Source organism: Rana temporaria, chromosome 2 (genome assembly GCF_905171775.1).
Source record: "Rana temporaria chromosome 2, aRanTem1.1, whole genome shotgun sequence".
NCBI lineage: Eukaryota > Metazoa > Chordata > Amphibia > Anura > Ranidae > Rana > Rana temporaria.
The window spans coordinates 461,846,091-461,861,088 of record NC_053490.1 but is presented as its reverse complement, the minus strand read 5'-3'; the positions used below and the strand labels follow the sequence as shown (position 1 = coordinate 461,861,088).

Genomic DNA, 14,998 nt, shown 5'->3' with positions numbered 1-14,998 from the left:
TCTCAAAGCGCTGTTTTGTTTTTTTCTTGGAGCTGTTTTTTTTTTTTTTTTATCATCTGTCCATGAGTTGTTACATAATAAAGGATTCAATACTGATATAATTTTTCTGTCTTTTTTTGCAAGCTTCCATTGTCTTAACCTCTAATTTCTTGGATAGTTGTTCGTACTTGGTATAATACTGTTCTATTCATTTTTTTTAGCAATCCAAGCCATATATATTCTTAGGTTTGGTTGCTATCTGTGCATCAATCACTCGTAACAGACAAGCTGTTAAACTATCATTGAATGTAATTATGTTTTTGTTCTGCGTGATACAGCTGAGGATCCAGAATATGCCTTGACACTTGCTATGAAAAGGATATTACAGCCTGTCTTCCAAGTCTTCTTTGTCGGTATGAAGCCATCAATATCCTATTGATAAAAGCCAAAATTAGATTTCAGCCTCAATCATGTGTTATCCTTAACTTCAGAACAGAGACCACATCTTAAAATGAACAAACTAGTTGAGATTTCACATGTTATAGACAGGGGTGTTATTGTACAGTATGTGGTTAGACCTTACAGAAAATCTTTGTAAACCACTTAGGTCCTCTAAATTAGATAAAAAAAATTGAATTCTACTACTAAGAGCTGTGTTACTTTAAATCAATAACCAACAATGCAGCATTATAATTATTTTGTATAGACAATTTAAAGTTGTTCCTGATCTGTCATATACATTATTTTAACCATAATTCTCTGACAAACTCTGCTGATGCCTAAAGAAATAATTAACAATAATAAATCAAGACAGATAATTCTGAGACCTCTGTGTAGCAGTGGACTGAAGCATGGCTGATCTTCATTTGGGTCTGCACCACTATTCTTGACCCCAGAAGGAAGATATTTCTGATCACTGGGCCAGATTCACGTAGCCCGGGCGCAACTTAACTTTTCCGATTTAAGTTACACCGCCGCAATTTTTCCAAGTTAGTGCCCGATCCACAAAGCACTTACCTGGAAATTTGCGGCGGTGTATCCTAAATCCGGCCAGCGCAAGGCGGGCCAATTCAAATGGGGCGAGTCCCATTTAAATTAGGCGCGCTCTCGCGCCGGACGTACTGCGCATGCTCCCGACGCAAATTTCCCGACGTGCTTTGCCCGAAGTTACGATGTGTCGAGGTTTTGTGAATCGCGACGGGTAAAAAAAAGTTGCGTCGGGAAAAAAAGAGTTGCGTCGGGAAAAATTTATCAGTAGATACGCCGTCGTATCTCTTTTGTGAATCTGGCCCAGTGATCCTAATTTGAGAAACAGGTTACCTTTATGTGTTGAACTTTTTCTTTAGTGTACAATCTGATTTTAATGAAAAATTCTATTGATACATAGTAAGAAATTAAGACAATAATCTAACTAAACAAATGTCAAGTCCAACCTATTGCAGCAGATAGGAGGAATCATATCATTTACTGACGCACAGGAAGGTCACATGTAATACCATATATAAATGAGAAAAAACAAAGGAGAAGGAAAGAAAAAATATAGAGCAAGTATTACATACAGATGGAATAAACAATATATTATCGATAACATAGAAAGACCTTTCTAATGTCCATGTGAGATATAAAGATTGGAAAACAGAACAGAAAAAGCCAGTCGTAGCGCTACCTCCGCAAGAGCCGCTTAAGTATGTTTGTTGCGTACTCTGCCTCTCAACTCCAATAACAGTCTCTGCCCCTCTTGGCACACCTGGTAATAGTATAAGTAATAATATAAGTGCAATGACCAATGAGAAACACACACGTTATGATAAAACACAGAAATTGTCTTTACTGCAATATTTCTGTGGAAAAACAACAGACAGTATATATATATTCAAGTAATCAACTGAAGATCAATAACTGAGATTAAGAGCAATATAGCTCAATACTATATTCAGGCTGCTTTCAGGGGATTTCAAACCTGAGAATGTCCCCAAGAGCAGAGGCACGCTTAAATGGCAAATATATTACAATATGACACTTTATATCTGATTTGGTTACTTCTACTTAGATATGGCTCTATGAGTCCAGGTAGTAGGAGAGCAAAAGCCCTCTCTCTTTTGTCTCCTGACACCACAGGCCCAACAACAAACACTATATTAAAATCAATATTTAATGGCTTAGCTTCCCAGATAAACTGTCCCGCACACCCATTGCATTTACAGAGCCCTGAATATGTGTGTGCAGGCCTATATGGCACTGGTAGCTTCAGTCCCTTTGAAGAAAGACGAGGCTTTGTCTCTTCAGCTAGCCTCTCTCGTTGGCGCACTTAAACTCCTGAATAGCAGGGCCAAACAACACAACTGGCCCACATTATCAAGTAAATAATGCAGGATCTTCCTCAGCAAGGTGAGGGGTCCAGAGGTCCCCTGGGGCCCGTAGATCCCCAGGGCCCCGGATGACAACCCCCCTTTTTTTATTTATTTTTTTATAAAAAAATATATATATTTTTTAATATATTTTCATTTATTTATTTTATTAAAGGGACTTTTTTTTTTGTTTTTTTTTTTAGGGGTCCAGAGGTCCCCTGGGGCCCGGAGATCCCCAGGGCCCCCGGATGACAACCCCCCTTTTTTTTTTTTTTTTTTTTATAAAAACATTTTTTTTTTTAGGGGTCCAGAGGTCCCCTGGGGCCCGGAGATCCCCAGGGCCCCCGGATGACAACCCCCATTTTTTTTATTTCTTTTTTTATAAAAAAATATATTTTTTAATATATTTTTATTTTATTTTTTATTAAAGGGCCAATTTTTATTAAGGTGAAAAAACACAAACCTTTACAACCCCTTTGAACTCCAGGGGCAAAAAACAGCAATGCATACATTATATCACACACAGACAGTGAAGCCATTTACTTTATTCACATATATCTATTTTATTTATAATGCATTATTTTAAAAGAAAAAATACTGTTTTATATGTTTTTGAGCATGTAAATACCTAATAACTCATACTATATTTTTGAGCCAACACCTTAAATTACTGCAGGTTATCTGGACATGAATACTTTGTTGTATGTGTGGGACCAGTACATTCTTGGACTGGATGAACCAAGTTATAACTGCCTGCCAAGTTTCGGCTTGACCTTTCTCCTGCTTCTTCAAAGGCATCTCATTGGGTGCAGCTCTGTAAGTACTACCAACAAACCGCAGGATTTCATAACTTGTTCTTTTTAAAGTGGAGGTTCCGCCAATTTTTTTTTTTTTTTAAAAGCCAGTAGCTACAAATACTGCAGCTGCTGACTTTAAAAAAATGGACACTTACCTGTCCAGCGCGCCCGCGATGTCGTCAGCCGAGGCAGAGCAATCGCTCATCCCTTGGCTGCAACCGCCGCCTTCCTCGGTTAGGGAATCGGGAAGTGAAGCGTTGCGGCTTCACTGCCCCGTTCCCTACTGCGCATGTGCGATTAGCGCGCTGAGCCGTCACTGGTCCCTGCTCTCTCCCGGGAACAGTGTATTTCCCAGGAGACAGCGGGGGGGGGGGATGCGGGTAGGGGCGTGTCTGCCGCACGAGTTGTTCCCTGAAGTGGGTGCAAATACCTGTCTTAGAAATTTGTGCTTAAAGTAGAACTATAGGCAACACTTTTTTTTTCCATTGTGGATAGAGTAAGGGAGGGTTATAGCCCCTGTCAGTTTATTTTTTACCATCCCAGTCCCATTGCAGAGATTTCCCTTCACTTCCTGCTCCATAGCCAAACAGGAGGTGAGAGGAAATCTATGCAAATTAAAGGAATCCATTGCCCCTCCCCCCCAGGCCCTAAGAACTAGTGTCCCCATTCGATAATTTCAGGGTGGGTCTTAAACAGAAAGGGGTGTGGCCTTGACAGGAAGGGGTGTGTCATATTTAAATTAGGGGGTGTACGAGTTTACTCAGGCCTAGGGCAGCACAAAACCTAAATACACTACTGGGCTTATTGGTTAGCATTTCTGCCCTGCATCTACAACTTGCATATTCTATCTGTGGTTGCCTAAGTTTGTAGGCAGGGGTTAATTTGTTGCCCCTTTAAAGTGGTTCTAAAGGCTAGAATTTTTTTTACCTTAAAGTGGTTCTAAAGCCTCAAGGTTTTTCACCTTAATGCATTCTTTGCATTAAAGAATATGTTCACCTTTCATAACATTTTACATGTTACACCCATATTCATAATATGAATGTACCAGCCCCTGGACCTCCCCGATCCCGCTGTGCCAGCTAGCGGGGATTCTTCTCCACCTGCTACCCGTCAAAAAAAATGTTTTTATATGTGGCCGTGCGGCGCTCCCCCACCCAGCCTTGTAACTCATTCACAGAACTCTGTGAATGGTAAACTACAAGGTCCAGCAGCCTTTGCGTCTATCGGCTTGTAGTTTTCAATGAACTACCACAGCACCGTGAGCGCTGTGGTAGTTCATTCATTAATTCTTCCTGTCAGCATGTATCAGCTTCCTTATATGAGGTAGGAGGAAGCAGATACACTGACAGCTCTGTAGGAGATCTGTATGGCATCAGCGATTTGCTGATTGCTGGTGCAAAGCTTTACAGGCTCCTGCAACAACAACAAAAAAAAAATACACCTTTTTTTACCTGTAAAAAAAATGTGCATTCATTTTTTTTGAAAAGGTGAACTTATCCTTTAAGGTGAAAAATCTTCTGTGTGGCAGCCCCCCCCCCCCCAGGCCCCCCCCCCTTTTTCTTACCTGAGCCTGATACGATCCAGCAATGTGCACAAGCTTAGTGGCTTCAGCCGCTGTCTCTCTCCTCATTGGACAGATTGACAGCATCTTTTTTTTTTAAAAGGTGAACTTATCCTTTAAGGTGAAAAATCTCAGAAGTGAATCAGGGCTGCTCTGTGCAAAATGATTGCACAAAGCAAGTAAAGATAGGCATGTTTGTTTCTATTTTTATTTATTTTTAAATCAAAGCTTACAACTACTTTAATGTATTTCCTGAATCCTATCTTGATCCAGCGATGTGCTCATCTGCAGTGGCACTGGTCTCTCTCTCTCTCTCCTCACAGACTCAGAGACTTTTTTTGTAAAGCCTATGGCGTGTGAACACACCCAAAAACTCCACCTGGTGCAGAAAAAATGTGCACACACATAAAGAGTGTTCACAAAAACGTGCAGACGGGTGCAACGTCAAGTGGTCCTCCTGTGAAGAAGGGACCCAAAAACCCTGATCCCCGGGGCTCCAGACGGGGACTGAGGTACTGTGGTCCGAGCAACCGAAGCAGACACGGACCCAACTTCCTTGGAGGGACTGCCGAAACAGAACCCTCCCAGTACTAGGTGGGGCTCCCCCGAAGGGAAACCCATGAGAGCAGGTGAACTAAGCCAGAAGGCCATGTCCACCCACTCCCAAGACGTTCAGGGCTGGCCCGAGGACCGGCACCCTAATAATCACACAGTGAACTAAATGTGCACAAACAAAAATAAGACAAAAACATGACAAACATAGGCTTAAATAAAAGAAAGTGGGGGAAAGGGATAGTGAAGAGGAGCGTGAAGAAGTGGTCATTGTGATATACAATGACCAGGCCCTCCGGCCAGGAATAAAAATTCCTCTGGTCATAGCCAAAAGGCCCGGCCCAGGAGGCAGGTGCTAAAAAAAGCATGTATCTGGTGCAGTGACCATGGTATCTTTAAGTCAATGTGACCCTCACTCACAGTGATTCTCAGATACCCCTGGACTGCCACTCCAGGGGCACATGCACCATAGGCTTTTCGTTTCAAATCCAACCCTACTAACCGGCCAGTGCAGCCCTCCACCCCTGCCAGCTAGAAAGCCCTTCAAGGTTTTCTTAGGGAGAACTGCTGCTCAGGTAGCAGCCTCCACCAATACCAGCCCTTCCAGACCCTCCGTCAACCTGGCGGATTTGCATGGTACTACCCCGACCCATCACAGGGCAGCACCAGCTCCTCCTACCGGATCGCCGACAGGGATAGCACTTACACCAGCCAGCCAGAAGGTAAGACTAGAACTCGGCAAAAAGACCAGACCAAGTGCAGCCACCCATCCTCACCAGGAGCACCCTTCCAGATGGCTCAGACGCAACCATTGGACGGCCCCCAGAATCTGTTGGGCAGCTCGGCGTAGTCCCTGCTAAAACCATCCTTCCAGGTGCTATGACGTCATTGGATTGCATCCACCCTCCCAATGGAGGTGCTTCAGCGCTCCTCTGACAACTGATAAGAACAGATACTACACTTGATCTTAGCCAAAAGGCAGAGAAGCGGCAGGGAAAACACCACGATCAGCACAGCCGGAGTGCAATGGCCGAGCCTCGCCCCGGGAGAACCACCTTCATGATCATGGTGTCTCCCCTGCCATTGGCTCCTGCTGCAGTCAATCAAATCTTGTGAGGAAGGAGTGAGGGTGGGGCCAAGCTATGCTGTGGGTATCAATGTGCACACACAGCCCAGTTTGGGAGAGAGCCTGCAGGTGTGCCACCATAGGAAGTGGCTTCTGTGGTGCCACATAGGAAAGAGGAGGAGCCATGATCTGACAGAGTTCAGAATGACTGATAGGATAAGAAATTCAAATTCTTTCTTCGCTACTCCATGGATTAACCATCCAATGCCTTTGCCTGGAGTTGTTGTTTAAATATGGATACTCAGTTCTATTGGATTGACCAAAAAAACATTCATGCATCTACCTCGGCTTCTCCGTTTTGTAGAAGATTAGTTTCTGCAGTGTCTGTTACCCTTTATAGTACTTTGGAATCAAATTTGAAGACAATTAGTTGATATGTAGATACATATAAGTACATGAGTACCAATGGTATCCATACTGCATTAGAATTATAATAACAAAATCAAGAGAAGATGTCAGATTATGATCATTGTGTATACCTGCATTCTGTAGTAGTTCATTAAATGGGTTTCTATGACATGTCATTTAATCAGTCAGAATATTTTTGTTCTATATTCCAGCACAGTGATATAGAAGCAGCACTTAAAGCCAACGGACCAGCTTTATCTGTCCAAGATTTTCAGATGGTGATAAACAAACATTTTTACCAGGATCTCTTCAATGCACTGAACCAAGGAGGGAAAAGCCAGATTCCAGTACATGATCCAACACAAGGTACACAGACAGAGAATACCTGCCAGGGCTGGACTGGGACAAAAATTTGGCCCTGGATTTCATCCAGACTGGCCCACATTGACAGGTCTCTCCCATGGCGGCCGGACAAATCCCGCACCCCCCCTCAGCCACCCAAGCCCCCTCCCCCCCTTCACTAGCCATTATACTTTATTCAAGTAGAACGGCTGGTACTGGTACTCTTATAGGCAGTACCAGTGGGGAAGCTAGACATTATTTCACCCGGGGCAAAGAATCAGTTCGGTGCCCCCCCTTATGGGACAAGATTAGGCAGAAGTGAGAAACTCACCCAGGCCATAGCTGTTGTCAGCTGTCTGTCCCCTCCTCCATGCTCCTCTGTTGTCCCCCCTGCTCCTCCCCCTGCTTCTCTGCTCCCCCCAGTTGAGCGCTGTGGGGAGGGAGAGGAGGTGAGCGCTGCGGGAAGGGAGAGACATAGGAGCGGAGGGGGGTGGCGGTCTGCTGTCACTGAAGCCGGCCCACTGAGCCATCGGCCCACCGGGAAACTCCCTGTAGTCCCAATGGCCAGTCCATCCCTGATACCTGCCAAACTTGTCCATGCACACATAGGCTGTTATCAGCAGTTTTGGGCAGTGGCGTTTTTGAGCAGTAAAAAAAAACTCAAAACTAGTGTGTTCTGAGAGACGTTTTTCAGCTGTAAAAACGCTCTAATGCTGATAAACATTGATAAATGCAGATAAATGCTCAAAAACATCACTTACCAGTGTTTTTTTAAATTTTTTAACAATTGAAAAAAAAAACTATGGGCCAGATTCACAGAGAATTCCGTTACGCAGCGGCGGCGTAACGGCGGCGTAACGTATGCCATTTATGTTACACCGCCGCAAGTTTACAGCGTAAGTGCCTGATTCACAAAGAACTTATCTGTAAACTTGCGGCGGTGTAACGTAAATCCGCTCGGCGCAAGCCCGCCTAATTCAAATGGGGCGGGCACCATTTAAATTAGGCGCGTTCCCGCGCCGAATGTACTTCGCATGCTCCGTTGGGAAAATTACCCGACGTGCATTGCGCTAAATGACGTCGCAAGGACGTAATTGGTTTTCGACGTTAACGTAAATGGCGTCCAGCGCCATTCACGGACGACTTGCGCAAACGACGTGATTTTTCAAATTTCGACGCGGGAATGACGGCTATACTTAACATTGGCTAGTCCACCTAGAGGGCAGCTTTAGTTTTAGGCAGCGTATCTCGACGGAAACGACGTGAAGTTAGAGCGACGGGTAAAGCGGACGTTCGTGAATCGCCGTAACTAGTCATTTGCATATTCTACACAGACCGCAATGGAATCGCCACCTAGCGGACGGCCTAGAATTGCAGCCTAAGATCCGATGGTGTAAGTCAATTACACCTGTCGGATCTTAGGGCTATCTATGCGGAACTGATTCTATGAATCAGCCGCATAGATACGACAAGCGTATCTCAGAGATACGCCGTCGTATCTCTTCTGTGAATCTGGCCCTATTTTTTTTTCCTTCCCCCCAAAAAAACACTAACGCAAAAAAATACTAAAAAACGCTATTGAAAAAAGTTGAAAAACTCACTGCAAAGCTACTGGCGTTTTTATAACGTTATTTTAATGTCCAGTGTGCATGAGACCTAAAACGCAGATAAATGCTTAAAAACGTCACTCGCCAGTGTTTTTTTAAATTTTTGATCAATTGAAAAAAAAAAATCTTCCCAAAGGAAATGTGGGACTGTCCTGGGCACTTTCATTCCAGGACAATACACAGCCACCAGCCCCCCCCCCCCTCTCCGGGCCGATCTGATGCCCCCACAAAAAAGGCTACCACATCACCACTTTACTCACTAACAGTACTTGTCCTGTCCGGTGTATTGTCACAGTTTGCTGCCTATCCTAGAATGATCCGGAAGTCACGTGGCGGCCAACTGCGCATGCGCGATGCGTTCCAAACGCAAATGCGATGCGTTCCAATGAATTCACGACAGTGCACACCAGTGAAACCTCGGTCGGCATCCAGGCTCTTTCCTTAACATCCCTGTGGATTGGAGGATGTTAAAAAAAAGAGCCAGGAGGCCGAGCGAGTGAGGCCGACTGACCACTTTCCTCTAAATCCACGTCGCCCTGAATGCCGGGTTCGCTGGTGTGTACTGTCGAAAATCCATTGGAATGCATCGCACTTGCGTTTGGAACGCATCGCGCATGCGCAGTTGGCCGCCACGTGACTTCCGCAGCATTCTAGGATAGGCAGCAAACTGTGACACTACACCGGCAATGTCTGAAGAGGCACAATCCCCACCCCTGCTTGTGATTGGAGAAATCATAAATCCTGTCTCTTATGTCTAATCAATGCAGGGCAGTGTAGAGCCAACCTTGGAGCAAGGTAAAACGGGTGTCGGCCGGCCAGGACAAGTACTGTCAGTGAGTAAAATAGCGATGGCCTTTTTTGGGGGCATGATCAGTGCTTCTGGGTAGAGCGCGCACCCGGCGCCCCAGCTATGCTCTAAATCATTACAGTACAAGCTGATGTTTGGGAAGAGGGGTGCCCCTGAATGGCAGTTTGGAAATGTGGTCACCCAAGTTATATACAGTTTACAGCTAAGATTGTGCGCACTTTGTAATCCTGGATCTATGCATGAATAGATATTTTCTTTTTTTTTAGCTACTTCACAGTGGAACTATATTTCAAAAGTGACGGCACCTTTAAGGACAAGGCCACAAGATCGGCGAAAAGCAAGGTAAATTACATTTTCTGCAGCCAAGTGTCTGAAGCTAATGAAATTTTATCTACACAATGAAATGCCTCCATTAAAGTGTTCAGAATCAAAACAGGGAAAGCTATAAAGAAAGTTTTCTGAAAATAAAATAATCTAAGCCTTGTTATCAGTATACATAAGATGAAGCCAGGCAAAAGACATGAAGGTTGAACAATAAGTCAGCCTATTAGTCATATAAATGTCATTGCTGTTGACTTTGTGTCTCTCACTATTTGTGAAATTGCAGAGAAGAACGGGAATTACTCAGAAGGCAAGCTGCAGAGAAGGAGCAGATAGAAGAACGGATAAGACGTCAGCATGAAGAAGAGCAAAGAAGGTGAAAAACATTTATATTAGAAAGTAAATCAAAAGAGCTACTGACAGAAACATATTCTAAGAATTAATACATTTGAATTAAATCAACAGAATGATTATGAGGGAAGGTACAATTGTTTCAAGCAAGCCTCTGGTTTAATGCGCAAAGCCTTCACTGCTCCTAAAGCAAACATTTATTTTGTCATTTCAAGGCAAACAAGAAAATGCATTTAATCCCCGCCCCTCTCCAGCAACATATACTCACCTTTCTTTCACTCCCATGTTGCTGCAAACAGTGGGCTAGATTCAGCAAGCATTTACGGCAGCGTATCTCCAGATACGCCGCCGTAATTTCAAATCTGCGTCGGCGATTCTCCAAGGCAGATACGTCTAAAAAATAGGCTTCCTCCGCCGACGTAACTTGAATGTGGCGGCGTATAATTGTGTGCAATATTACGTTGGCCGCTAGGGGCGCTTCCGTTGTTTTCGGCGTCGAATATGCAAATTACCTAGATACGCCGATTGACAAACGTACGTACGGCCGGCGCAATTTATTTACGTTGTTTACGTTAGGCTTTTTCGGCGTAAGGTTGTTCCTGCTATTAGGAGGCGCAGCCAATGTTAAGTATGGACGTCGTTCCCGCTTCGAAATTTGAAATTTTTACGTCGTTTGCGTAAGTTGTTCGCGAATAGGGCTGGACGTAATTTACGTTCACGTCGAAACCAATACAGTACGTCGTTGAGCCGTACTTGGGAGCAATGCACCCTGGGATATGTACACGGATGGCGCATGCGCCAATCACGTCAGGTCATCATAGATTTACATAAAACACGCCCCCCTTCCACATTTGAATTACGCGCGCTTACGCCGGCCCCATTTACGCTACGCCGCCGCAACTTATGGAGCAAGTGCTTTGTGAATACTGCACTTGCTCCTGTAAGTTGCGTCAGCGTAGCGGAAATACGATACGCTGCGCCGACGTAACTATGTGCGCCCATACCTGAATCTAGCCCAGTGCCAGGAGCTGAAGGAAATACCAGGTACTTCCACTTACATAGGAGAATGTGGTTTTCTCCATGACAATGCATACCTCCCAACTTTTTAAGATGGGAATGAGGGACGCCTAGCAGCAAAAGTATGCAGGCATAGAACACAGCCCTGGCCATGCCCCTTAACTACTTGCCGACCAGCCGCCACAGTTATACTGCGTCCCTGATCCCGACGCGCGTGCCCGGCGGGTGCGATCACCGCCGGGCACCCGCGATCGCTCGTTACTAGGGGTGCAACGGATCGAAAAACTCACGGATCGGATCGATCCTCGGATCAGGAGTCACGGATCAGATCATTTTTCGGATCAGCAAAAAAGAAAAAAAAAGACTAATCTTGTTACACCCAACAGAGTTTTAGATTCAGTTATTTTCAACACAAAATGTAGTTTACATGTTAGCCCGCATTCACATCTAGGCGTTTTTACGCCTGTAGCGCTACGCCACTGCCGCCAGAGGGCTGGAAACACATTTCCCTCTATGGAGATGGTTCACATTTCCACGCCGGACGCCTGACGCCTGCCGCCTGAAAAAAGGTCCAGGACCTTTTTTTCAGGCGTCTTTCGGCGTTCGGCTAGGAGATGGGAAGCATCTCCATAGAGGGGGGTCAATCCGGGGCACATCTAGGCGGACAATACTGGCGTTTTGTCGCCGCAAATCGCGGTACAAAACGCTGCTATTTGTACCGCGATTTCGTCCGCCTAGATGTGAATGGAGCCTTAAATTTTAAAAGCCGCAGCAAACCTTACATGTGTTCTGTCACATTAGCAAACATGTAAGGTTTGCTGCGGCTTTTAAAATTTAACATGTAAACAGTATATACGTATGTGAGATTTTATATAAATATACACAGTTTTTTGTTTTTTTTTTGCAAATTTGTAAACTTAATTTTTTTTTTTTTTAAATTGCCCAAAACCTTTTATGGCTTCATTTCAAGCTCTATAACTGCTGATACCCTCCTGGGCTGCATCACTGACCTGTGCCATCCTTCCTATCCACCTGGTCTGTTTGCAGGAGAAGTTTAATCAGTGTGCAGGCAGATTGCATGGAGTGTGCGTCACAGTGTATTTTACAGTGGAAGCCAAGGCACCGGAATGAAGACACATGTCAGCAGAGATGATTCCCAGAGCGCCGCCAAGTAAGCCAGCCAATCCAGGCAGCTCATCACGCGGGCCAATCAGGTGCAGAGACCGGACACCCCATCCAACCAATCACAGCCGATCTGTGATTGGTTGGGGTGAAGCAAGATGGCCGCCGCTCCGGAGCTAGGCCGAAGCCGGGGACTTTCCTACGGCCGAGGCTCCGGAGCGCTCCGCGGATCGCCTGGTGTGCCGATCCGAACGGGGTGACCCGTTCGGATCACGGATCGGTGACGATCCGTTGCACCCCTACTCGTTACAGAGCGAGGACCGGGAGCTGTGTGTGTAAACACACAGCTCCCGGTCCTGTCAGGGGGAGAAATGCCTGACCGTCTGTTCATACAATGTATGAACAGCGATCTGTCATTTCCCCATGTCAGTCCACCCCCTACAGTTAGAACACACCCAGGGAACATACTTAACCCCCTTCCCCGCCCCCTAGTGTTAACCCCTTCTCTGCCAGTGGCATTTTTATAGTAATCCAATGCATTGTACTGATCGCTATAAAAATGCCAATGGTCCCAAAAATGTGTCAAAAGTGTCCGAAGTGTCCGCCATAATGTCGCAGTACCGAAAAAAAATCGCTGATCGCCGCCATTACTAGTAAAAAAAAAATATTAATAAAAATGCCATAAAACTACCCCCTATTTTGTAAACGCTATAACTTTTGCGCAAACCAATCAATAAACTGTTTATTGCGATTTTTTTTTTTACAAAAAATATGTAGAAGAATACGTATCGGCCTAAACTGAGGAAAAAATAGTTTTTTTATATATTTTTGGGGGATATTTATTATAGCAAAAAGTAAAAAATATTTATTTTTTTCAAAATTGTCGCTCTATTTTAGTTTATAGAGCAAAAACTAAAAACCACAGAGGTGATCAAATACCACCAAAAGAAAGCTCTATTTGTGGGAAAAAAAAGACACCAATTTTGTTTGGGAGCTACTTCGCACAACCGCGCAATTGTCAGTAAAAGCAACGCAGTGCCGAATCGCAAAAAGTGCTCTGGTCTTTGACCAGCAATATGGTCCGGGGGTTAAGTGGTTAAAGGAGAATTGTATAAAAAAACACTACTATTCCTTTATATTGGCTTTGGAATTTACAAATGCAGCAATTTAGAAATCAGATGAAAGGTTCAGCACTGGAAAACACTTTTTGATAGATAAAAAGTGCATTTTATATACATCTATATGGATCAGACCAAAATGAGGAGGAATGAGGGACAGAAGGACAGTCCCTCCAAATCAGGGACAGTTGGGAGCTATGACTGGCATTTCTCACCCTATACAGGACTTTCCTTTCACTCCCAAGGGCTGAATGGAGTGGCAGGGGAGCAAAAGACGGGTAAATGTATGCACGGTAGAGGTCTGCATTTAAAGTGACGCTAAGGCCTCGTACACACGACCGTTTTCCTCGACAGAATCCATCAAGAAACTTGGTGGCAGAGCTTTTTTGCCAAGGAAACCGGACGTGTGTATGTTTTTCATCGAGGAAACTGTCGAGGAACTTGACGAGGAAAAAAGAGACAAGTTCTCTTTTTCCTCGACGGGAGTCTCAATTTCCTCGTCGTGTTCCTCGTCGGGCTGGTTTTCTACGAGAAACACGATCGTGTGTATGCTAAGAAACCCGCGCATGCTCAGAATAAAGTATGAGACGGGAGCGCACCTTCGGTAAAAATAGGGTTTGTAATGGAGATGGCACATTTGTCACGCTGTAACAGTCTGAAAGGTGCAAATCGTCTCTTACCAAACTTTTACTTAACACGCAGTAACATGAGATTAGCAAAAGCAGCCCCAAGGGTTGCGCCAGTGGAATCGAACTTCCCCTGCCATTGTATGTGTTGTACGTCACCGCGTTTGAGAACAAGGAGATTTGGTCTTGACAGTGTGTACGCAAAGCAAGCTTGTCAAGTTCCTCGACAAGCCTAACAAGGAACTCGTCGAGGAAAACTCGAATGTGTCTTTTCCGACAAGTTCCTCGGTCGTGTGTACGAGGCCACGGGTTCATTTTTTTTTTTTTAATAACAAACATGTCATACTTACCTCCACTGTGAAGTTAGTTTTGCACAGAGTGGCCCCGATCGTCCTGTTCTGGGGTCCCATGGCGGCTCCCTGGGCTCCTCCCCGCAATAGATAACCCCCTCTGGAAAGCTCTATCACGAGGGGGTCACTTTGCAGGCGCGCTCCCGTGTCATACACTCGGCGGCCTTAGCCACCGAGTGTATGACTCGGCTCTGCCCCCGGCGGCCGCGTCATTGGATTTGATTGACAGCAGCGGGAGCCAATGGCTGCGCTGGTATCTATCCAATGAAGAGGCGAGAAGCCGTGGGGAGAGCGACGTAGGATCGCACCCACGAAGATTCGGGGCTCAGGTTAGTCGGGGGCCAGGCACAGCAAGGTGTTTTTCACCTTAATGCATAGGATGCATTAAGGTGAAAAAACACAAGGGTTTACAACCCCTTTAAAGTATAACTCCACTTTTCTAAGGAAAAAAACATTCCCCTCTGGGTAATCTATGTACACTGAAGGGACTTCAACAAACATTGTTGCAGATTCCTATCTATGGTTATTCTGAAGAAATAGCTGTTTGTGTCCATGTGGAAAGTGAATCTGTATGGGAGTGAATTTATAATTATCAATCAGCTGCTGCACTTGCAGGGTTCAAATG

The 14,998-nt window shown here is 44.9% G+C and overlaps 1 protein-coding gene and 1 pseudogene across 1 annotated transcript in view; one reads left to right on the top strand and one right to left on the bottom strand.

Annotated features, from left to right (window-relative positions):
* Positions 1-14,998, top strand: part of LOC120927742 — a 73,709-nt gene that overhangs the window by 25,915 nt on the left and 32,796 nt on the right. The window contains exons 8-12 of the mRNA XM_040338630.1: positions 318-392; positions 3,004-3,143; positions 6,924-7,077; positions 9,735-9,810; positions 10,076-10,165. Coding sequence (XP_040194564.1) covers positions 318-392; positions 3,004-3,143; positions 6,924-7,077; positions 9,735-9,810; positions 10,076-10,165 — 535 coding nt within the window. The remainder of the gene's footprint in view (positions 1-317; positions 393-3,003; positions 3,144-6,923; positions 7,078-9,734; positions 9,811-10,075; positions 10,166-14,998) is intronic.
* On the bottom strand, positions 6,125-6,228 carry LOC120929923 (annotated as a pseudogene).